The 24,367-nt window shown below is 40.0% G+C and overlaps 1 protein-coding gene across 26 annotated transcripts in view; it reads left to right on the top strand.

Moving 5' to 3' along the window:
• Window positions 1-18,145, top strand: part of MBD5 (methyl-CpG binding domain protein 5) — a 412,237-nt gene extending 394,092 nt beyond the window's left edge. For 23 of the 26 annotated variants that reach the window (XM_082397219.1, XM_082397215.1, XM_082397223.1 and 20 more), the window contains 3 exons: window positions 1,143-1,255; window positions 10,161-10,236; window positions 13,215-18,145. In XM_082397219.1, the coding sequence (XP_082253345.1) occupies window positions 1,143-1,255; window positions 10,161-10,236; window positions 13,215-13,286 (261 nt within the window). In that variant the 3' untranslated portion in view covers window positions 13,287-18,145. The remainder of the gene's footprint in view (window positions 1-1,142; window positions 1,256-10,160; window positions 10,237-13,214) is intronic. The other 3 variants (XM_082397229.1, XM_082397230.1, XM_082397226.1) reach the window with 1 other exon arrangement.
• The last annotated feature ends 6,222 nt before the right edge of the window (window positions 18,146-24,367 follow it).

Here is a 24,367-nt window from a genome sequence, read left to right as displayed (position 1 = left end):
AATTATTTATGAATGGTGTTCATGAGTCAGGAAGATTTAAAGACAAAAGTTAATCATTTCCTTGCTTATTAGTGTAAATTTTCTTACCCACTAGGCGTTTTGGCAACCTCTGAATTTTTATACAAAAGTAGTGTAGGGGTGAGGGAAAAACTGGGTTAAGGGATGGTGGGGGACTTACTTTGAAGCTATATTTACACAGCAAGCAGTACTGTTTCTACTTAGATTGTGTTTAAGATCAATAAAAGTAGCAGTGTTTTTCTAAATGTGTTTTTATTCACATACAACTTTTCCTATTTATTAATTGCTTTTCTTAGGAGAAGTGGCTTCAAGAACCATGATAGAGTTTATAAGGGGCAGGTGGCAAAGGCTGCACCTCCCCTTCCCCACTAATCCCCCAGCCACCATTTAGTGGCACAGGGCGATGAGATAGCAGACGTCACATAACCTAGGCTGGCGGGGGGAAGCAGGACAGGGGAGAGAACGCGCCCATCAGGTGTAGCAACACCCTCTTCCCACATCATTAAGGACTACGTGCAGCTTAGTGCCCCACTCGTTCTCTGGCCTCTGCAGAGCCTAACGCATACTGAATAACACTAGCTGCTCTATGCTTAGCTAAGTGTTCAGCGTGACTTGTTGCATTTTAATTCTCACAGCGATTCTAGCAGGAAGGTAGGTATTATTGTCCTCATTTTAAAGAGGAGGAAACTGAGGCTCAGGAAATTTAAGTGTTTTATTCATGCTGGAAAGTGAGGAGGTTGGATTCAGACTTCCATCTGCTGGCTCCAAAGTCCACCCCCTTCACTAACCACCGCCCTTGTTCATCCCTAATGTAATACAGCTTTGCAATTGCTGAGCATCAGACAGTGCAGAAAGCAAACCAGGATCTCTTGTTGATATGATTTTGTGAAATGAAGGTTATTTAAATTCCAAGTTTTGTTCTTAAAACATTATTTTGAAAATGTTGACACTTTTGAAAGCCAGTCTTTCATTTCCCCTGATGTTGCAGCCTGGGAGCCGCAGAATCAACCTCTGCTAGAGTGAGGACAGAGCATTTGACAGGGCAGTGAGAGTTAAGCCTCCCTTCCCCCAGTGCAGCACCTGCTTGTACAGCAGGAAAATAAACACACTGTTAACAATTGCAGGTCTGGGTAATGTGGTTTGGTCTTCATGCCTTCACTCAGGTGGAGCCCGAGAAGTTGAAGACACTAACAGAAGGTTTAGAAGCTTACAGCCGAGCCCGGAAAAGGAACAGAAAGTAAGCACTATTTTTTTTCTGTTTTGTTTTTCAAGCATATAATTTACTGGTTTTCCTTCAAAGGGACAATGAAATCTCACTGATTTTGTCCATCTTGGTTCTTGCCTCAGTACTGCTTAAGTTATCATCCAAGAGGACCATTATAGATAAATCAGCTACACAGAAAATATTTTCTTAACAATTTATACTGTGTGTGGGGTTTCCCACCTCATCAGCTCTTTCCTTACTCCTTCCGTCTCCATCCCTCCCATTTAATGGGAAAGAAAATATGATTAATATTCTCAACATGTAGCAATTAGTCTCTGAAAGTGTAGCAAAAGTATATCCCTTTGTAATTCAAATACTTTGGGAGGGAGAATACCCCCCCACCCCGAGCTGTACACATGTGAATAACTTTGGCAGATTAACTGTTAGTCAAAGTGATGGTAGATAATTATTTTTTTCTTGGGGCAGGGGCATTAAGCTTTCTTTGGAATTATAATAATAAGTTGAACTTTGGGACATTATTATCATTCAATTTTTTCTAGATTTTTATAGTCTGAGTAAATGTAGTATGGACAAGTAGATAATGTTTGAAACACAATTTGACTGTAATGCAATGTAGTTTTATATATCATAACTATTATTTCATTTTAAGGTAGAGAACTATAAATGTGCTTCTGTATATGTACATGGAAAGTTATTTTAAATATATATATAATCAATACACCTGTTCAGTTACTATAATTTTCATATTATCCAACATCTAAGAATTATGAAAACATAATGATTAGTAGTGTATCTTGTATAAAAGACTTATGTAATGATAATAATATCTATTAAAGGGCATTCATTCTCTTAGTGGTGTCTTCAGTAATTCTTGCCAGAGCTAAAATTTTAGAACTCAACAAATCTTGGGGAGACTCTCTTCACCTCACTAGAATGTCTCATAAAAAGATGCCAGCTGCAAGGAGTAAACTCCTGTGCTCCTATGTTCGGGACTCCTTTGGAAGGTAGCAAGTTGGCACTGGTTGTGGTGAGGGCCAAGTGAATTGCCAGATTCACTATAGATCTGATAAGGCACACAGTGAGGCAAGTCCCCTCCCCTCTATTCTGACTGAAGTGACACAATGCAGAGGTTAGTAGTAGAATAAAGCCTATAAAATTCATACAAGGTCTGGATGAAAGGAGGGAAATTGCAAACTACCTACGTCACAAATTTTCAGTGGGCCATTTGCTTTAGAATATTCAATAGTACTTGTTTATTTTTTTATTTTTATTTTTTATAAATTTATTTATTTATTTATTTATTTTTGGCTGTGTTGGGTCTTCGTTGCTGTGCGCGGGCTTTCTCTAGTTGCGGTGAGCGGGGGCTACTCTTCGTTGCAGTACGCGGGCTTCTCATTGTCGTGGCTTCTCTTGTTGCGGAGCACGGGCTCTAGTCTTGCAAGCTTCAGTAGTTGTGGCACGTGGGCTCAGTAGTTGTGGCTTGAGGGCTCTAGAGCTCAGGCTCAGTAGTTACGGTCCACGGCCTTAGTTGTTTCGCGGCATGTGGGATCTTCTCGGGCCAGGGCTCGAACCCGTGTCCCTTGCATTGGCAGGCAGATTCTTAACCACTGCACCACCAAGGAAGCCGGATAGTACTTGTTTATTGGATGTAAAATATCCCTGAAATCTTTTCTTTGGTGAGGTATGCCAGTTAGCTGGATTATGTGCAATATATCCAAAACAGTTGATAACACAGAAATAAAATAACTCCTCCAAATATTTAGATATACTGCCTTGAAATGAGCTGTATTTTCCCCATAAATTTGCTATTAAGCAATTTCTGAAAGGTAATGAGTAACGAACAGCAGTTTAAGCATTTTTCCTCAAAGCCATTTTACTATTTCTGGTGAATTTATACGAGTCCTAAGTGGCATTATCTAAAGGAACTCTCATGAAACCATAAACTTAAGAGTATGGATTGGAGAGGTAAAAGACAAAAATATGAAGCAAAACAGCTTTGTTTATCAGACTGTTGTCTAAGTAGACTGACTTGCCTTATAAATGCCTAGTAGAATACGTTACATTTTGCGTATATGATTTAAAATCCATTTTTCTATTCTCCCAATCAGAAGATGGGCCAGAATTACTGAACCCATTTATAGATGAGGACACTCAGACCGAAATAGCTTAAATAATTAGTTGAAGGTTACATAATGATAAATGATATGTTGAACCCTATCACTTATTTATTTATTTAATCATTTATTTATTCTCCAATTTAAGGAAATTAATTTAGCAAAAAATCTGTGCCAACTAGGCACAATGCTATAGTCCCTGGACATCACTGTTTAGTGAAGGAGGCAGATGTAGAAACAAATAATTAAGATGCTAAAGTTGCAATGACAGGAATATGTATAGTATATTTGGGGATCACAGAGAAGTGGCATTAAACTCAGGTAATGGAAGACATCCTAGAGGAGCTAACATCTGAGCCAAACCTTACACACTGCATAGGTATTAGCCAGACAAAGGAAACAAGGACAATGGAGTGGGGGTAGGGGATAGCATTTAGATGAGATCAGCATTTGGATTTAGGGGACAGGGAACTGTAAAAGATGCAGCCAAAGATATAATCAGGAGCCAGACCATAAAGGGCCTAGTAAGGCCTCGTGGGTCTCTATGTTATTTGGAAGTGCCTGAAGGGGACAGGTGGTTGGATTTTCACTTTAGATATAGCTATATAGAGGATAAATTTTAGGAGAACAGTATTGGAGACAAAGGCACCCATTTAGGAGGCGTCGTCAAAGGACAGGGGAGGATGAGGACTCAAACCAGGAGGGGAGCCATGAGAGTGGAGGAGAAGGAATATGATCAAGAAATATTTGGGAGGTAAAACTGACAGAACATCATGGTGATTTGGTTGGAATGTGAAGGAGAGCAAGCAATCAAGGACAACTCTCAGGGTTTTAGCTTGGGTGACTTCATGGGTAGTGGAAACTGAAATGGGGAACACAGGAGAAAACTGTTGAGTGCAGTGTGAGGTACCTGTGATCCCACAGGTACAAGTCTGAAACTGGGAAGAAGTGGTATTTGATTATGTAAAACTGACTGCAGTCACATAGGGATACTTTTACCAATTTAAATAGTGGGCTAAGGATTGAACGCTGGGGCACTTGAACATTTACTAGAGATAATGAAGGAGATGGGAATAGTGATCAGAAAGGAGGAGGAGAACCAGGGGGTAGGGGAGTTGGTTTTTGACCTGAGTTGAAATCCTGTTTCCATCACTACATAGCTGTGTGTACCCTTGGGTATGTTATTTAACCTCTCTGAGCCTAAATTCTCCATTTCTAAAATGGGGATATTAATTCCAACCTCTTAGAATTGTTATAATATAAAGAGAACTTTAACGTAGTACTTGGCACATGGTATTTAGTAAAGTTATTTTTATTGTGAAGATGCAGGTGAAACAAACAAAATCATCACGTATTTTTGCCAGTTGAAACTTTCTATCACCATATTAGACGTTTAGAGCATTATGTAGTCATTTTAATTCTCAATATCCTATAATCAAATCAAACAGTACAATAAATAAATATCTTTAAAGTGATGTGCTTATTACAGCCTAATCACAAAAGAAATATTAATGTATTTATTGAAGAATCACTCAGGGTCATTTTCTACTTAAAAGAGGAAATAGCTTCATTAAAGAAAAAAATTACATAGCTTTTAGATATGTCATGATTTTAAGTGAGGATCAAATCTTCTGCCTATATGTACATATATATTTGTTCAGTAACCTTATTTTTATGAATCTGGAAAGTGAAAAAGTAATAACATAAATCACACTTTTACTTTAAAACCAAGAAATGATACTTATTGTATTAAATTTTCTTTATCTTTTAAAATTGAAATATAGTTGGTTTACAGTATTATATTACTTTCAGGTATACAACATAGTGATGCAATATTTTTATAGATTAAACTCTGTTTAAAGTTATTATAAAATACTGGCTATATTCCCTGTGCTGTATGTTATATCCTTGTATCTTATTTTATACCTGGTAGCTTATACATCTTAATCCCCTTCCCCTGTCTTGCCCTTCACCCCACCCCGTCCCTACTGGTAACCACTAGTTTGTTCTATGTATCTGTGAGTCTGTTTCTGTTTTGTTACATTCCTTTTTTTTGTTTTTTGTTTTAGATTCCACATGTAAGTGAAAACATACAGTCTTTGTATTTCTCTGACTTATTTCACTAAGCATAATACCTTCCAGGTCCATCCATGTTGTTAAAAATGGCAAAATTTCATTCTTTTTTATGGCTGAGTAGTATACTCATTGTATATATATACCACTTCTTTATCCATTCATCTGTTGATGGACACACTTAGGTTGCTTCCGTATCTTGGCTATTGTAAATAATGCTGCTATGAACATTAGGGTACATGTATCTTTTTAAAGTAGTGTTTTCACTTGATATATTGGGCTAGTTCTCCTCCCTCCAGATGTGGTCAGGGATATGTGCACTGGCAATGGCTGCCTCTGCCCTGGTCAGAGGGTCTGTGCGGGCTCCGTTCCCTCTAAGTGTGTGCACTCTCATTGGCAATGGCAGCCCCTGCCCTAGTGGAGAGCAGTGCCAAAGCGAAAAGGGCTGGAGCAGGAGCCCAATGCAGGCTAGGGAGTGTGCTGGCAAGACAGCCAAAGCACCAGGCTGTTTCCAATATGCTGTCTCTCTGCTGTGTGTGTGTGTGTGGCAGTGGGGTAAGCAAGTCTGTGCATGCACTCTTCAAGAGCGGAGTCTCGGTTTCTTACAGCCCTCCAGTAAGCCCCACTTGTTTTCAAACCAGCTAAGGGGCTCATCTTCCCAGTGTTGGACCCCCCAACCCCTGCACACCCCAGGGCTGGGGTGCCTGAATGTGGCTTGAACCCCGTGCTCCCCAGGGAGGATCTCCAAGCTGGTGATACCCCCTCCTCTTCTGTGTGCGACTCCCGACCAGATATCTTCTCCTCCCTTCCTACCAGACTCCATGTGGACCTTTCTCTACAGTCTTTGTTGTAGAAGAGTCATTACTGCTAGTCTCCAGGTCGTTTTCAGCGAGAGTTGCTCAACAAGTAGTTGTATTTTTGATATATTCATTGGGGCAGGGGGTGGGGTGTGCAGGTAGGTTCAGTGTCCTCGCACTCCACCATCTTGATCTCTCATGTGTTGAATGTTCTTAAATCTGCATACTTTCCCTATGGATTAGGTTTCAGAATCGAAGTTTCTTGACATTTATGTCTTATCCAAGTTTGTTCTGTTCTACATGAAGTGAGTTGCTTAAATTCTGACCTGACAGTCCAGAGCAACGTGCACTTCTCACTTCCCTCTTATTTCTCATACCATTCACAGATGTGTACCTGGCTTTTTTTTTTAACTAATGAGGATAAGGGTAATGTGTGACAATGTAGGCAGTGAAGGTAAGTGGCAATTATCTCCATTAATAACTAGAAATGTGATTATATGAACATCTTTTGCTTAATCAAGTAGCTTTTAGAGTGTCCATCAGTAAAAATGTTTATCATTAAATGTCAGTGGGGAAGAGAAAATAGTAGAAGAGACTCCATAAGGAGGCCCTCTGGACTAGAAGACTGAATTTTGACTAGTTTTTCATTTCATGGACTCATGGAGTTTTCTCTTCCTCTTTTAAGCTCATTCTTTCCCGACTTGACCAGCTAGTATAAAAATTAGTATGCAGATTTGACATCTGGGAAACTCTCTTTACCTCTTGATTCCAATGATGTATTCATGTAATTTCCTGCGCCATGTCTCCATATTTATTCTCTCTTCCAAAAGTAGTCATTTCACCCTCTAATAACTACTTAAGTTTGTTAAAGGAAAAACATACTAATTACCTTAAATTGATACAAGGTGTTTATAAACATTTTAAATATCTCGTTGAAGAATGAAATCACAAACTCCTAAAATTTTGTCTATTTATTCAACAAATAATGTTGAATTATTTTTATTCTTTAATGGTGATGTCACTGTAATTTTTCATAGTTAGGGAAAACATTTTATGACTCTATTACTTTTGAAAACTATTTGTAGTTAAATATCCATCTTCTTCGTTATAAAATTGCAGTTGGTTTCACCAATTTTCCCCAAAAAGTCATGAAGTATTGCATACAAACAGTTGTCATAATACCTACTTCATCAGATTGTTTTAAAGATTAAATGAAATAATGTATATAAAGATTTAATACAATTCTTGGCACATGTAAACTTTTTAATAAATACTAGCTATTTTTGTTATTAAAGGTGAGAGAACCAAGATTCTCTGATGGTTTTTCACTGAAACATTTTACCTCTTTTTAGATATTTAGAACTTTTACATAGTCAATTTTAAACCCATAAGATAGTAAATAAAAATGCATAACAAATATCTTTTAAACTTATGTTCATACTTTTATACAAAAGAAATAGTAAGGATAAAGCTATTTAACACATTACAGAAGGTGTAATATTGTCAGGCAACTGGGCAGTTTGTGATACTGTCAAGACGTTTGCTAAACAGTCCACAAAAGGGGCGCCGGCCCAACCCCAGCTCAGCTTAAATTGCCCTACAAAGTCCTGGGATTGGATTCCTGTCCAGTCACCCAGAATCATGCTTAGCAAACTCCTCATTGGGAAAACAACTCAGACTGACTCCACAAGATGCCCAGGGCCCCTTAAAACTGGAAAAGGTAGGTAAATAAAAGACAGTATGTGAATAGATTATATCAACTTGGACAGTACTCAAAAACAGCAATACAAGGGAAAGAGAAAAGTTGCAGAATGGTAGGTATATCAGGACACCATTTGTATGATATATATATAAAAAACACGTAAAAGACAATACTAGATACTGTTCATATATATATATATAAAACATGTAAAAGACAATACTAGGTACTGTTCATGGATATATCATATAAAATATTAAAACACACTGTAAGAATACACAACACAGTTAGTTGCCTTTGGGGAGGAGGGTGGGAGAGTATGGGACTAGGAATTGATAACAAATGGGAACTTCAGCTTAATTTTTTTATAAAAAAGAATTAAAGGAAATATGTAATTTATTAAGTTTATTTTTGGAAATGGGTTTGATAGGGATTGCTAATTTATTCTATGCACTTTTCTGCATTGTTTACATTTCTAAAAGTAAATGGGAAGAATATAAAAGCTAGACGCTAGCTTACAGGCCAATAAAAGGTGGGGGAAGAGGTTGGTGCTGCATTGCCCTTATAATTTAGTTACAACCACTACATTAATCTTTCCTTTCAGTTAAACTGACTTAAGTGCATATATATTTCCCAAAATATGGAGCCGTTGTTTCAGCTTTAGACAAATATTTTTATTTAGTAAATATATGGAGTATCCACAAGGTACCTAGCAGTATACTACTCAGGATTATATACAGAAACTAAATGTATGAATTTTTCAGTCCTGGTGTATGAGGGTAAAACTTGGTGAGGGCTGTGGTAAACCAAAAGGCCTCATCTAAAAGCATTCCACTAGGGCTTCTCTGGTGGCGCAGTGGTTGAGAATCCACCTGCCAAGGCAGGGGACACAGGTTCAAGCCCTGGTCTGGGAAGATCCCACATGCCGCAGAGCAACTAAGCCCATGCACCACAACTACTGAAGCCCGTGCTCCACAGCAAGAGAAATCACCACAATGAGAAGCCCTCACACTGCAACGAAGAGTAACCCCTGCTAACCGCAATTAGAGAAAGCCTGCGTGCAGCAATGAAGACCCAACATAGCCAAAAATAAATAAGTAAAATAAATATATTTATAAAAACGAACAAAAATAAATAAATTTTTAAAATAAATAAATAAATAAATAAAAGCATTCCACTAAAGCTCAAATATGTTTCTAAACATGATGTGAGCCAAACCAAATGGGTCTGTGAGCCAAAGTCTTCTACAACTGCAAATTTCCAGTCTCCATGTAGATGCTGGGATAGGACTTAATTCTTGGAAAGCCATGCTAACAGCCTATTTTGAAAAGGTTTACCTCTGCAGCTTTTCTGGTAATTGTCGTGACAAGATAAATGAAATGAATCACCTTAGTACTCAGAATAATTGGGTAATTCTTTATATGCATCAAGAAGGAAATATTAGAGTGGACATAACTATAGACATGGATAGTGTAGATTTGCCTGATTTTAGTAATTAGTTCAACAGCTTCCTAGATAAAACTTTCAATCATGGCAGATGTTCCATGTGTTATAGTACATGTGATGGTATGCTGAGTGGAGAGAAAAGGTCAGACGAGTGATAGACACTCTGAGCCCATCATTCTTTATTTGCTCAAATAGTTATGTCATTTTGGTTTGTGGGGGGAAAAAAAAATGTGGCAGAGCCTCAGGTGTAGCGAGTTGAACTGTTTCCCACCTGGAACAAATGTGCACCAGGATTTCAGCCTTCACTTGCTCAACTCCTGAAGCCAGGACGCTCCAGAGAGGGTAGAGGGAGCTCCCTAGTGGCCAGAGCCTGAAGTTCAGAGCCCTTCCTCTGGCTACACAGCCGGACCGCCTGCAAAAGAGACAAGCCAGAACAAAAGGCAATGCAAAGCAGGCTGGACTCTCAGAGGACAAGCTACATCGGTGGGAAAAGAGACCTGTGGCCCAGCCTTCTTGCAAAATCATCAGACTATGGAAGAAACATGTGGATGGGGAAAGAATCCATTTTCCCCAATCATGTGTTCAATTTTTTTTCTGTAGTTATGTGACTTTATCATTAGTATTCAGTCGTGAGAATCCCAGAGCGTTTTGTCGTCTGAATTGTCAAATGTGAATATAAATTGACTTCCTCTTGTGGAATGGGTACTTCTGTTCTCTGATTAGGGAATTACATTGAGATTTTGTTTCTTTAATTTGTTAATCTGGTGTGTTGTTTTCATTAATTCCAGAAGTGGAAAGCTAAATAACCATTTAGAAGCTGCTATTCATGAGGCCATGAGTGAACTGGACAAAATGTCTGGGACTGTAAGTTAATTTATTTTTCCATTATATTGTGTTTCTTTGGAAATAAATTGTATTATACTTTTTGGTAAAGTCTCTTAAGTACTGTCAAGCAACTCACATAGCAATGCTAAATTACTAGGCTCACAAAAATACTGATATCAGAAAAGATTAAAAATAACTTAAGAAAAAATAACCTAGTGGTATTAACTATGTTTTTTTTCTGAGATAAGTCCCCTTTTTTCCCCATATAACATTCTTTTAAAATGTGAGCAGCAAAATATTGAAGTTCAAATCACAGCTTTTACATTTGACTCTCAGAATAGCAGTGATCATTAGTGTTGCCTAAGTATTCAGTAATATAAATTTCACTCTGCCCATAAAACAAAAAGGGAAATTGAACATAGGGTCAAGATCAAGAGTATATAGGTCTCTCATTTCCTTTCTACTATTACGTAAAAAAATAAAATATTTGGCCCAAAATCCTGTTGTTAAATTATTTAACACTATAACCACTGGTTTTAAAGAAGTAGAGTCTACTTTTTCTTTTCATTTTTATTGGATGGTGCATATAATAGTGTTGAATGTGAGAAGTTTACTCATCATTCTCTAATTTATATATTGGCTAATGTAAATGCTCAAAATATAATTTTGGTAATCTCTAATAAATGTGAATTATCGAAAGCTACTCAGCAATGAAAGGTAATTTACGTTTACTTGACACTGTTAAGAAGGTTATCTGAACCCTAACAAGTCATCTAGTGGCTATTGAATGACAGAGATAAGTTATACGTTCATAGAGTGTTGGGATTGGTATGGACTTTAGAGATTTTGTGATCCGACACATCATTTCAAAAGTGGGTAAACTGAGACCCTGAGATGTTAACTTTCCTGGTAGAATTATAGGAAAATTCTGGAGCGGAGATTATAAACTCAAACGCCTTCTAGGGCCAGGCAAATAATATCATTAAGTAAAAGGGGTCAGGTATGAGTAAAAGAGCAATTTCAGTGGATTAAGAAATGCCAACCAAGATGCACTGGTCAAGGTAGGCTGTGTACCAACTCTCAGTCTTAGAGGCTCAACGCCATAAAGATGGTTCCTCACTTGGGTCTCCTTCTGGTTGAGGAAGGGCTTGCTCCGCACAGTCATTCAGGGGCTCAGATTCTTTCTATTTCTAGTGTCCACCCTTCCCTAGGGCCTCAGAGTGCCCCATTACATCCTTTGCATCCAGCCCAGCAGGGGAGAGAAGACCGTGTACACAGAGGACACCAGGATAGGTTTTATGGGCCAGACCTGAAAGCTCATCACTTCTGCTAACTTTCCACTGGCCTGACCCAAAGGCCATCATGTGGCCTTCTTAATTCAAGGGGACTAGTAAATGTACTATACACCGTGCCTGCTCAGGGAGAAGAGAAATGGGTTTGGCAATATCTCGCTAGTCTCTGTCTCAGGACATTTGGCCTTTGTGGCCAGCAGGCAGTCAGCAGTGCTGGGGACCCTGGCAACTTGGGGGCTGTGCTCTGTCCAGAAGGAGCTCCTGCTTCCATGCTGCGGCACATCTGAGCCATGTGAGGAATTGTGTCAGTGTTGCAAGATCTTCCCATTTTTCATGAGATGCTACAAGTCTAGAAGTAAAATTTCTCATTTTTTAGTGTTGCCAACTATTTTTGAAATATTAAAACACCATATAGCTAAATAAAATCCCTTTCCAGGCCACATTTGATCCACAGGTTACTAGTTTGCAGTCTTGAATAAAGGCTTCTTTCCTCAATTTTAAAAAGGTTTCAGTTGGCTCTTTATCAGAGACTAGTGGTTTTAAAGAATGTATATGGAGGGGTTAGGAGGATGAAGCAGTGTGAGAAACTCATAGGTGTTATTTTTGAAATATAATATTTTTTAAAGTTTTCTGTATTTGACTCTGAATAGCATTGGCCTTTGCTTTTATCTACACATTACCTTTAAAACATGCATTTGAGCCAACTTGTAGTGGATCTTGAGAGCTGATTCTGCACATCTCTTCCCAAGTCTGAGTTCTGTGACATCCCATTGGTAGCCTGAAATTGGCCGTGGTGGAAACACGTATTATACCACAGAGATTGGCATATGCTACAGTGGGCTTGTGTCCCTCCACAGGGAGCTGATTGTTAAGCATTTACTACACCATTGCCTTGGGCGCATCCTGCCTTTCCTGGGTCTTGACCTTGCCCCCTCCTATCTGTATCACAACAGCCGCAGTACAACGTGGGGCACCTGATCACCTCCCTTGCACTTATCCTCTGCCCCTCAAAACCATACATGCCGTCTGATACCTGGGAACCAAGTTCTGCTGCTGCCCCACCCCATTCGATCTGATACACAGCCCTAAATGCGGCTAGTTTCTGCATTAGTGTATAAAGATGCGTTGTATGAATTGCTCTTCCCAGACTACACACACTTAGATTTGCCAACAGATGGTAGTGGTATTCTGTTTTCCATCCGATTCTTCTCCTAAGTAAACCTCCTTGGGCTGAGCTGTGAGCATGTTTGTATTATCTTTGACCCTTCATAGCAGTTATAAAATAAGTACAGTGATGAAGTAAAGAAGAAAATATGTTTAGTATGTATTTATCCACTTTTCCAGACTTCAGTGAAATTAGTGATCCAGGGAATCTCTGATGGGAAATGTCTTATTTTTGTCTTAAATGGACAGCGGGGGGTATGCAAGTCCCATTTCCCACATTGATTTTTTTTTTCCAGTTCCTCCTCTGTATTCCACTAGTTGCGGGGGGTCCACAGAGCGTTGCTCTGCTTGTTCGTTTCCAAGATTCCTCATCCTCTGTAGTGACTGTGGGCACGCTGTGATCTGGGCCTTGGTAAACATTTTAAATGCCTCAGGATATCAATGATAGAAAATGAGGGCCAGAGTCTGTTCCCTACCCTGTTTCTTTGTCAGAAATCGTATGGTGTTTGTGATTTCAATCTCTGTTGTTGTTGTTTTTTTCCCCATCTCTTTTATTTCCAGGTTCACCAAATCCCACAGGGAGACAGACAAATGAGACCCCCCAAACCCAAGAGGAGGAAGATCTCCAGATAACAGGGACTACTTCACCAATGCGCAGTGTTTATTAAAGGAATGTGCACAGATATAGCTGTATATAAGTATTGATATAGCCACTGTTATATCAATATTTATACTATGGCAGATAGTTAACACCGCCACAGGGTGCTAAAAGAAACAGTGATACAATATTTTTTTTTTTTTGATCAGGAAGGATAATGAATGCTGGAAAACCAATCAGAATCCCTGAATGATGAGAGTGATAAATAGTCAAGAGATTACTGAGAAACTCTTTTTCTATAATACTAAAATTGTGATTATAAGAAATAGTCCAAATGTTTCTGAAGAATTTTCCATGTTGTATATAGAAAATGCAGAATTTCATGGTGATATCAAAAATGTAAATATTGTACAATATTGTCATGTACAAGCATACCTAATGCACACTTTATCTTTTATTGTACAAAGAAATAGTGTACAAAATTCTTTGGTTTCTATGGAGTACACCTACCAGAGACTACAAGTGTAAAGTGATAAATAAAAATACAACCTAAATGCTTTTCTATGATAATGTAAAAGATGCTGTTTTTGTATTTAACAGCAGAGAAAAGGCATGATAATGTATTAACTGAATTATGACATACACTGCACACCACTGAGTGTCCATCTATATTGTCTGTTTGGAATGAACCTTGCCTGGAAGCACTGGACTTGATTTCGGGTGTCTAGGAAATCGAAACCTTGCCGATTTCTAAAGGGACAAGGGCTCACAGGTCTAAATTAAGAATTCAGAAACTGCAACCATTTGTTGCATATTTTTTTTACCTAAGTTTTAAAGTAGGATAGGTTTTATAAAAAAAAGAAATCTTAGATGGGATATTTTACTCAATCATGTCTGTAGTTAACACTTGATAGCCACCTCTTGAACTAGAAAGCTTATGCTGCACCACCACTGAGGCTCAGAGTTGAGGTTTTTTTGCAAACAATACCTGACAAGATAAAACTTTCTGTTTCCATACATGGAGGCAAAGCCCCACTTTGAAACCATTATCAGAGGTAAGGTTGATTATAATTCAGGTTTTCTATAGCAGCAAAACTAAGTACAAATCATCAAAGCAAGTTTCACATCCATTCATCAGTATTACTTACACCAGAAGTTAAGGTGGCTTACGAAATTATTAGCAATGGTAATTTTTTATCAGTATTATGTAACATATCAGATTTATTTTATTTAAAGAATTATTTATACCATTCACAGATTCTTATATATATATTAATGTGGCTGAAATGTGCAGGTTGAATCTATTAACCAAATTATTTATATTATATTAAGTAAAAAAATGTGAAACAAATGTAGAGAGAAAATACTACATTGCAAGTATACAAACCTAAAACTGTGAGCCATTGTAAAGTACAAGGTTATTAATAAGAAATGTAGCACAACATAAATGTCTTTTTTTTCACAGTTTTTGTGGTGGTGGTATAACCCTATCTCCCAGGCAATTGAGCCAAGTATCAGGCCTTCAGCCTGAAATTGATTGGATTGGATCCAATTGATGGATTGTCAGAGGAAGGGATCCCTTATCCCTTAATTCTTAGAACCACCAACCCCACCTCCAAACCCTTAACCCTCTGGAGAGCGCTGCCTCTTCCCCTCGCCTGGGACTCCCTCCACAGCCTACTCCTCTGGCTTCTGGGAGGCCCTCCGATGGCAGGCTCTGAACCCGTTAAATGCCCACCACCTCGCTTCTCTTCTCTCATCCAGCCCTCCAACTCCTCAGTCCCACGATGTAGCAGAGTTCCAGTCACTCAGGAAAAAGGAGACCAAGGTCATTCCTCTGTTTGGTTTCTCGGGGCCACAGCACAGAGCACTGCACCTGGGCTCACTTTTGATATCAACAGCTCTTAGTTCTTCTCCCAGGTCTCCTGTGTCTCTCTGTCCTTTCCATTCCCACTCTCACCCCTACCCCCAAGCCTGATGGAATGCAACTGGCTACGCTGGGCTTCATGGCCTTGAGGCGGGAACCCTTCCTCCTGGGGGTAGGTTGAGTTTGTCTTTCCTGTCGTGGCCGGATTGCCTGCCTGGTCCTTCCTGCAGTCACCTGAAGTAACCTTGTGTACTTTAGTTGACTATTTTTGTTATAAGTTGATGTGTTTGGTATGTTTAAACCATTAATGTTGTCCTTTTTTTTTGTACCAATCTGCTTTTCTACTGCTTTGTCTACACGGTTGTTTTTATTTACAGATTCACAGCATATGTGTGTTTGCGTATTGGGTGTGTCTGCGTGTATGTGGGTGTTTGTGTGTGTTGATATGTAGAAGTTTTTTTAGCCTTTGCTCTTTTGTCTTCAGACTGAGTTTATGTCTGCCAAGTCTTCTTTTTGATATTTTAAACTAATTAGGTTTGTGCATCCCTGACCCGTGTATACTTTACATCAGTAGACCATGTAAAGTATGTTTGTGCCCATGATTTCACTGGTTGCTTATGGCTTGATGTGGGTGCTAGGTATTATTTCAGTCCACACAGGTTTGGTTTTTTTTCTTTTTTTCTCTCTTCTACAGTTCTATGGTTTCATGTAAGCAGTTAATGTAAATATTGTTAGCATTACAGGTCATGCAGTGCTGTAACATTTTTTAAAATGTTGCACCTACTTTACAATTAAAAAAATTGGTCACTCATACTTAAATTTTGCCCATAGAGCCATTTCTTTCTCTTTGTATTAAAGCCAATTCATTTTTTTTTCAATTCATTTTTTAAAAATGAAGGCTAGCCCTTCTACATTAGTACATTTTTTTATTCCCTAAAATAAACTTTTTTTTTTCAACAAATCTGAGAATGGAAACAGAATGAAAAAAATTTTGCTCCTTTAAAGAACTTAATAGTCCCTAATTTTATTTTGTGCCCTTTAACAGTCTTAGGAAGCACAAGGAGAATAAACTATACCTTTAAGTGTTTTTTAAAGATTATTTCAAATGAGTGAAATCTAACTGAGCTGCACTTATTTGTCTTGTTTGTAGAATTAAAAGCAATCAGGGTTTTTATTTATTTAAGGAACATTTTTGGTTTGTACTTTTTAGTCCTATTGTGCATGTAAATTCTTTGAGAAGAATATTCATCCCTTGTGATATCGTGGGCCACTTTTAGTCTTTTATTTGAACCCTGACTTTGAGTTATTTACTGTGTCTGTTTTTTAAGTAAACACAAGCTTCTTTTTTGAACGTAACACTGCAGAATTTTGGGAGGAGTGGAGGGTGGTTGTTCTACTTTCCGTAAGTTTTATGAAGATTTTCAGCTGACTTGTCCCATGAGGTGATTCTTTTTTTCATTTCAGACCATGATAACATATTGTAGTTAACTCTGGTAATCTTCCATGCAGTTTGCAAAGTTCCCTTGTTAAGTCACAAGTGGTTTCGCATTGAGATTTTAAAATCTAAGATGCTTAAGATGCTGGTGACATTGCTCTTTCTGAAAAGAAAGCCAAGATTCTAGACCTTACTGAAAATCTGATATCTTGTTTACTTTGTCCATTTATGCCCAAATGATGTAATGCAAAACTCAAGACTTTTCAATGGAGTGTATAAAATGAGTTATGCATTACTTGACTCATTTGGGGACTATGAACAAATACTCTCAACCAACCAGAACTGTAATACTGAATTATTGTTTATCTTTTTCTTTCATTCACTCTATCACATTTGCATTAGCCAAAGAGATAAGAACATTAGTAATTCTGTGTGTAAACAACCCAGAAGTGAATATTAAATCAGTGAGCCAAAAAGCAATAAACAACTCAAGCACGGGAAATCCTGCTAACAGTGGGCAGTCTGATATAGAAAAAATATATAAAAAACATTATCTTCAAATATGAAAGATTAATTTGTATCTACTGTAAATATGTATTATCAGCCTTATCTGCTTTTATACACACTGTGTGTGTACCTCAGTGACCTTTTATAAACCGGAAAAATGGTTGATTTAATAATTTGTTATGTAAATACAAAGTTGTCTATAAATTGGAAAATTTGATGCCAGATGGCTTCACAATATACAAATGTGTTTTGTAACATCATGCCTTTATGGATTAAGTATAAATACACTGGATTGTCTGTGTAGAAGAGTAGCAATTTACATTTCACCTGCATATCAAATGGATATTTTTGTCCAAATGGTTATACTCTTAGAAAAAGAAAATGACCTGAACAGTTTCAATGAGAAAAACAAATATGGTTTTGAATTCACCAAAACTCCTTTTCACACTCAAGAGTCTATTCAATTCCACACTAAATGCCTTGTATTATGATATTTCCATAGGAGATTCATTGATTCAAGACTGGGATCTACCTAGGAAACCTCCCCAAACTGAATAATTCTACTTTAGAGACAGGCTGTGCATCTTAATTTCTATATCACAGGCAGGGGAGGAACCACAGCCTTCTTATTGCTTTTTAATGTATTCTTTTCTGCTTTGTTTCCATACGTCATGGAGAGCACCACACAGACAAAAGAGGGCCTAGTTCTGTGCACCAAGGTATCTACGGAGTGTCATCTCCACTCAGAGCTCCTCGGCCTCAGCACTGTTGACATTTTGGGTGAGCTCATGCTTTGCTGTGGGGCCTGTCCTGTGTATTCTAGGATGTTTGGCAGCCTCCCTGGCCTCTACCCACCAGATGCTAGTAGAATCCCTTCCAGATTGCGACAATCAAAGGTGACCCCAGACATTGCCAAATATCTCTGGGCGTGGGAGTGGGGGGCGCGGGTGGGAGACAAAATGAGATTCGAAAACCACTGCATTAACGGAATCAATTCCGGAACATATGTCTGTGTAAAATATGGGCATGTTTTGCGTGCTGTAATCAACAGGAAACTGATTCCTAGGTCAAAATCCAAAACAAAATCCATGCCAAAGGAATGCTTCTCAGTCCATGTTTAAGAAATTGAATATACTAGCTTCAGTTTCATTTTGAATACACTTGACACTTTTGATCATAAGATTAACCCAGGACAATCCTGTTTTTTTTTTTTTTTTAAATTAATTAATTTATTTATTTTTGGCTGCGTTGGGTCTTTGTTGCTGCATGCGGGCTTTCTCTAGTTGCGGTGAGTGGGAGCTAATCTTCGTTGAGGTGCACGGGTGCTTCTCATTGTGGTGGCTTCTCTTGTTGCGGAGCACAGGCTCTAGGCACACGGGCTTCAGTAGTTGTGGCACGTGAGCTCAGTAGTTGTGGCTCGCGGGCTCTAGAGCGCAGCCTCAGTAGTTGTGGCACGCGGGCTTAGTTGCTCCACGGCATGTGGGATCTTCCCGAACCAGGGCTTGAACCCATGTCCCCTGCATTGGCAGGCGGATTCTTAACCACTGCACCACTAGGGAAGCCCGACAGTCCTGTTTTGAGAACTCCCAGGTAGGGCTTAGAATTACCTAGTGTGGTTCAGAGTTTGCGAGAAGACTGATGGGCCACTTTGGTGGAAGGCTTCCCGGTGATAGTGTAGCTGTCTCCCTTGAGTCAAGATGAGGAAAGTGGCTAAGTGTATGTATGTATGTATATATCGATCTATTTTAATAGCGCTCTACATCAGCCTGGTTCAGGTATCTGTAGTTTTTGTGTGATCCTCTTTGAAGTTCTGACAGAAACAGTTCAATAGATCTTGGAGATGTCATTGATACATTTCTTCATTCAGTAAATATTTGTTGAGTCCCACTCTATGCCACAACCTATATGCAGCAATGTGAGTAAGGCAGACCCATTTCCTGCCCTCACAGAGCTGCTAAGGAGGAGGCCACTTAAACATGTAAGTACAATTAAGGGTGATAAGGGCTGGGATAGGGTACACATCGCAGGCCCCTGACCTAGTTTAAGGGGAATGCGGGCTTGAGTGAGGATCAGGGAAAGACGCATCAGAATTAGGCAAATGAGAAGTGTGTGCCTTGTGGGAGGGTAAAGGAGAGCTTGTTACGGGCAGAGAGAAGGGCTTGTATGAGGCCTGGAGGTTAGAGGAAGCAGGAAAGAAGAACGGCTAAAGCACATAGTGCTAGGGGGAGTATGGAGAGAAGTGGGGCAAAGAACAGAGCGGTGCTCAGGGCATGTCCTGTCAAGACAGCACAGTAGGGAATTCCCTGGCGGTCCAGTAGTCGGGACTCCATGCTCTTACTGCTGAGGGCCCAGGTTCAATCCCTGGTCAGGGAACTAACATCCCATAAGCTGAACCATGTGGCAAATAAATAAATACATAAATACATAAAAATAAAAATATTAAGAAAAAAAGAGACCGCACTGTCGCGTGACAGTAATGGGGACCATTGCAGGGTTTTAAGGATGGGCGTGATGTGACCAGGTTTGTGTTTTAGAAAGATTATTCTGAGTGCAGGTGAAGAACAGGAAGTTGGAAGGGGACAACATCAAGTGCAGCATTTTATTTTATTTATTTATTTATAAATTTTTATTTATTCATTTTTGGCTGCGTTGGGTCTTCATTGCTGCGTGTGGGCTTTCTCTAGATGCGGCGAGCAGGGGCTACTCTTCGTTGTGGTGCGCGGGCTTCTCATTGCGGTGGCTTCTCTTGTTGCAGAGCACGGGCTCTAGGTTGCTTGGGCTTCAGTAGTTGTGGCTCACGGGCTCTAGAGCGAAGGCTCAGTAGCTGTGGTGCAGAGGCTTAGTTGCTCCACGGCATGTGGGATCCTGGACCAGGGCTCGAACCCGTGTCCCTTGAATTGGCAGGCGGATTCTTAACCACTGCGCCACCAGGGAAGTCCCCGCAGCATTTTATTATTTTGAGGTATAGCTGATTATAAGATTACGTTAGTTTCAAGTATACAACATAGTGATCAGTGATTTGAAGATTTTCGTAGAATATACTCCATTTAAAGTTGTTATAAAATATTGGCTATATTCCAGGTGCAGCATTTTTTGAAAGGAAAATTTTTAAAAGATCTGAGCCCACCATAATTCTTCATATTACATTTGTTGAGCAAGTTCCATCCCAGTCTTGAGGTATGTACCTAACTATGTTTGTGTAAATTCACACTAATAGTCATGAAGAAATGCTATTCAGTACACTTAGAGTTACTGCCAACAACATGATTCCCTATGTCTCTCACACAAATTAGTGCTCTATTGGTAGAGCAATAATGTTTCTACTTTGATGATCAGAGGTTGGGAGAGTTTGAAGTCCCAAAGCATTTTGTTAGATTGTTAGGAAGCAAGGCCTGCTTCCTGGAATGCACAGGTAAGTATAGGTCAGGTCCAGGCCCTCGGCACCATCCCTTCGTCCTACACACCTCACTGGAAAACAGGAAGCTGCAGAGGAGCATGCGAGATGTCAGAGGTACCAGGTGAGCACCAAGGGTTATGAAAGCACAGGAAAGCGGGACCACAGGGAGTCAGGGCCCAGAACAAGGCCATCTGGCTACAAGGACCTCTGCCCCACAGCAGGGGGGACCACAATGGCCTTTCATCATCCATTCCAGCCAGTGATTATGTACATGCCCTTCAAAATATCCCCAACCACAATTAGTCACCTCCTACATTCAATGAACATTGAACTCAAGGGCTTTTTAAAGCTAATTATCTGTTTAAAAAAAGGTAGGGGGTGGCCAGAAGCAATTCTATGATCCAGATGCCAGCAAATAGCCCTTCTCTCTAGCACAGGGTCCTGTACACAGGAAATGGAGCCTCAACAGAGAGACAGCCCATTATAGCGTTTACAAACTGGTCCTTGGAGGGGGATTGTCCACATTGAAATCTAGGCTGTACCACTAAATAGTTGTTTGACTTTGGGCAAGTTACTTAATCTATCTGTGCTTAGCCTCCAGGTCTAAGAAAGAGGGATATAACAGCACTTCCCTCGTGGGGTTGATGAGGGATAGAATGAGAGAATGCAGATAAACTCTTAGTGCCTGGCACATAGCAGGCACTCAGGGACTGTTTATTGTTAAGCTGCAGTTTGAAAGGTTTAAATTAGAAAAGGGAACTTATTGCCAGGGAACGTTGTTGTCAGACATAAGGAGGAGTTGTGTGTAGAGTTGCTGTCTTCCCAGGAAGTCTTTTAAAGGTAGAGTGGTTCCCCTGTCCAGAGCAAAGTGCAAAACAGAAGCCCTCTCTGGTGTACCCTGTCCAGCCCAGTTTCTGAATCTTCTCCCTGGGGTGTTTCTCAGATGAATTCCGTTGTCTATAATGCCACATGCGGAAATGGACCGGCGAAATGATGTCCCAAGAAAGTAGTCTGGAAAATGATTTCTCCAAGAAGTGCATTGGCTGTGGGAACCAGAACAGAAGCGGAACTTCAGCCAGAGAGAAGTTAGAACCGGCTCTTCACATGAGTAGCTCAAGATGTGAAAAGTTTAAGCAATTTATAATCAGTCAAATCAGAGAATGCAGCGTTTAGAACAGGGAAAGGTGTATTTGACCTGAGAGACTGAAACGTGGTGTCCTTGTTCCTGCCCCTGACTGGCTCCGTGAGTTAGGACAAACCCCTGAAAAGATTCTGGGGCCAGTGGCAGTGTGACCTCAAGCAAATTGCCCTCTAAGTGATTTAGTTTCATCATCTGAAAGTGGGGCTACTAGGATCATAACGTTGCTTGAGGATTAAATAGATTAATCGACATGAAGCACTCAGAAGAGTGTACGCTTGGAGTAAATGCTATGCAAGTCTAGCTATTGTACTGTTATTACTGTTAATAATAGAAGTGGAGCCTCACTCAGTTCCTTCATCCACGGATGGGAACGACGAAGCCCTCACTTGTCTTGAACCAGTCTTCTTGGGGTAGTCACTTGAGGGGGTCCTGCTCTTCGCATGGAACCAGTTATTTCTCTTCCCTGATTTCAACATGGGTGCTCTTGAGAGGAGTAAGCCTTTGAACCAAGCACGTGTCAGGAAGTTCCCCAAAGATTTGAGAATATGGAGGGTTGGAAGAAGATGTTCTTAACTCTCCTAGGATGAGCCTGCCCTCAGACAGGCATGAAAATGAAAAGAGATAAATACATGGAGGCACGCTTTTAAAGAGGAGAGGAAAGGACTCATAATCTGCTAGTACTTTTCAGCGCTATTAAGGATTACTATTTGTTTCTTCTTTGGAAGTTTATATCTAAATACTATACCTAGACTTTTGTCTAGGTACAAAAAAGTCTAGGTATAGTATTGAAGTATATGAAAAGTACTTTTAAGACTGTGAAGCCTTAGGCACATCTTGCTAAAAGAGGGGGCAGAATTTGTCAAACACTGGTGAAAAGGGTAGGTTTAGCTGAACACTGAGTTGCCAGGGGCAGGGCCTCTCCAGGGTGTCCTGTCTTCAGCTCCATGGGCCTCTGCAGAACACTGATTATGGGGAACGTGGCCAGGATGACTGGTCGCCCAGGGCTTGGTGACTGGATCCCCCCAGAACATAGCTCTCCCCGCCAAGTTAATCTTCAGTAGCTTTCATGGTCAGGGAAGATATCCGTAGGAAATCTGAGATCTGTTACAGTTTCTATCCCCCTTTTCCAATCAAATAGGGATCGTCTAGAATCGGTAGGTTCCTTCACATTTCAAAACAAGCATGGAGGTTAGGAGCCTGTGATTTCAGGCTGCGTCTCATTGTTCTGGTTTATTTGGCACAGAATGGGAAGCAAAAATTCACAGGAGCCAGGAAAGAAAGCATGCAAGGACTGGTGTGGACTAATATACCGGCTCTCTCTGGAAAAGCCATCTGTCTGAACAAGAGCAGGCAAAGCTGAAGAGAGATTGTTCCCCCACCCCACCTTTCTCTTGGCTTCCCAGCTCTTCCCAAATGTCCAAGGTGATTACGGAGCAGGTGAGGCATCCTGGGAGGAGGAGAAAGTGTGTGCACCATGTTGCTGTGCTTCGTAAGGCAACCAGGTTAGCCAAGAGATCAGGCCATATAGCAGTGGCCATTCTGAGGAGCTCATAGCTTTCTGAGCAGAGAACAAAATAAAAAAGAGATGTGGTTCCTGCCTCAAAGAATAGCTTTCCTTGTTCTGAAGCACTGGCTTCCAAACTTTATTATCAGAAATTCCTATCAGTAAAATAAAAATAAAATTGGGGACATACTATATATAAGTATATGTGTGTGTGTGTGTGTGTGTGTGTGTGTGTGTGTGGGTGTGGGTGTACTATGTGTACTACTGAATTAATACATTATGTGTGTTATAAAACACCCAAAATAAAAATTAGGAAAGACTGAGATGAACCAAACAGAAATAGAAATTTTTATTTTTTCCCTCTTTCTCACCCCAGTAGATTATCTTGCACTGTGCCTGGGGTGTGTGCACTCAACTTTGGAGATCACTCTAAGTGATGAAATACTGGGAGGTCATGGCATGTTGCTCCCATACCAAAGGCAGCGATGGAACCAAACCATCAACGGGAGCTCCTTGAGGAGGGACCCAGTTTTTCTTATTCAACTTTCTATGCTCAGTTCTAATTAAATGGTAGGTAAAGAAAGAAGAAAGGAAGGAAAGCGTCCTGAAAACCTGATAACTGACGTGGAATCCATGTTTTATATTAGGTTATATGACTAACCGTGATCTTTCTATAAGCTCAGAGTGTCTATCAAATCTACCTCTCTGGCTGTGAGATGGGGTCACCTTCTCAGGAGAGTTGCTGATCCATGTGCAAGGGCCAGACTGTAGGCCCCGCACTGCTGCTCCCACCCTTGTAGAAGTGAGAGGACACGCCAATGCCAGGCTCACATACCTGGGCCAGGCACCCTGAGTGTGTGCATGCATGTGTATTCTATGCGCTTCCAGCCCCAGGAAAGTTCTGGAGCTTTCTTGACAGATACCCAATGTGTGTGGTTCTAGGCAGTTCATTCATAAGGTCATAGTATTGTAGAAAAGGAGCTGAACCAGGCTGTAGTCTCAGCTCTGCTGTGTGACCTTGGGCAAGTGCCTTAACATCTCTCAACCTGAGTTCTCTCATCTGTCCTGAGGGGAACTGATGTCACCCTACCTGACCCACAGGGTTATCATGAAGTTCACATGAACATGCTTATGAAGGTATTTTGCAAGAAATTTAAAACATAGTACCTTGATGTCATAAGGTATTTAGACTTATGTGTTAAGGTCTTTTCAAGGCGCAAAGACAAACTTTTCCTAGAAATCTTGGAGTTAACTATCCTGAGAAA

This window comes from Balaenoptera borealis (assembly GCF_965194805.1).
Source record: "Balaenoptera borealis genome assembly, chromosome: 6".
Classification (NCBI taxonomy): Eukaryota; Metazoa; Chordata; class Mammalia; order Artiodactyla; family Balaenopteridae; genus Balaenoptera; species Balaenoptera borealis.
The sequence above is the reverse complement of the archived record's forward strand: the minus strand, read 5'-3'. Positions and strand labels throughout refer to the sequence as shown.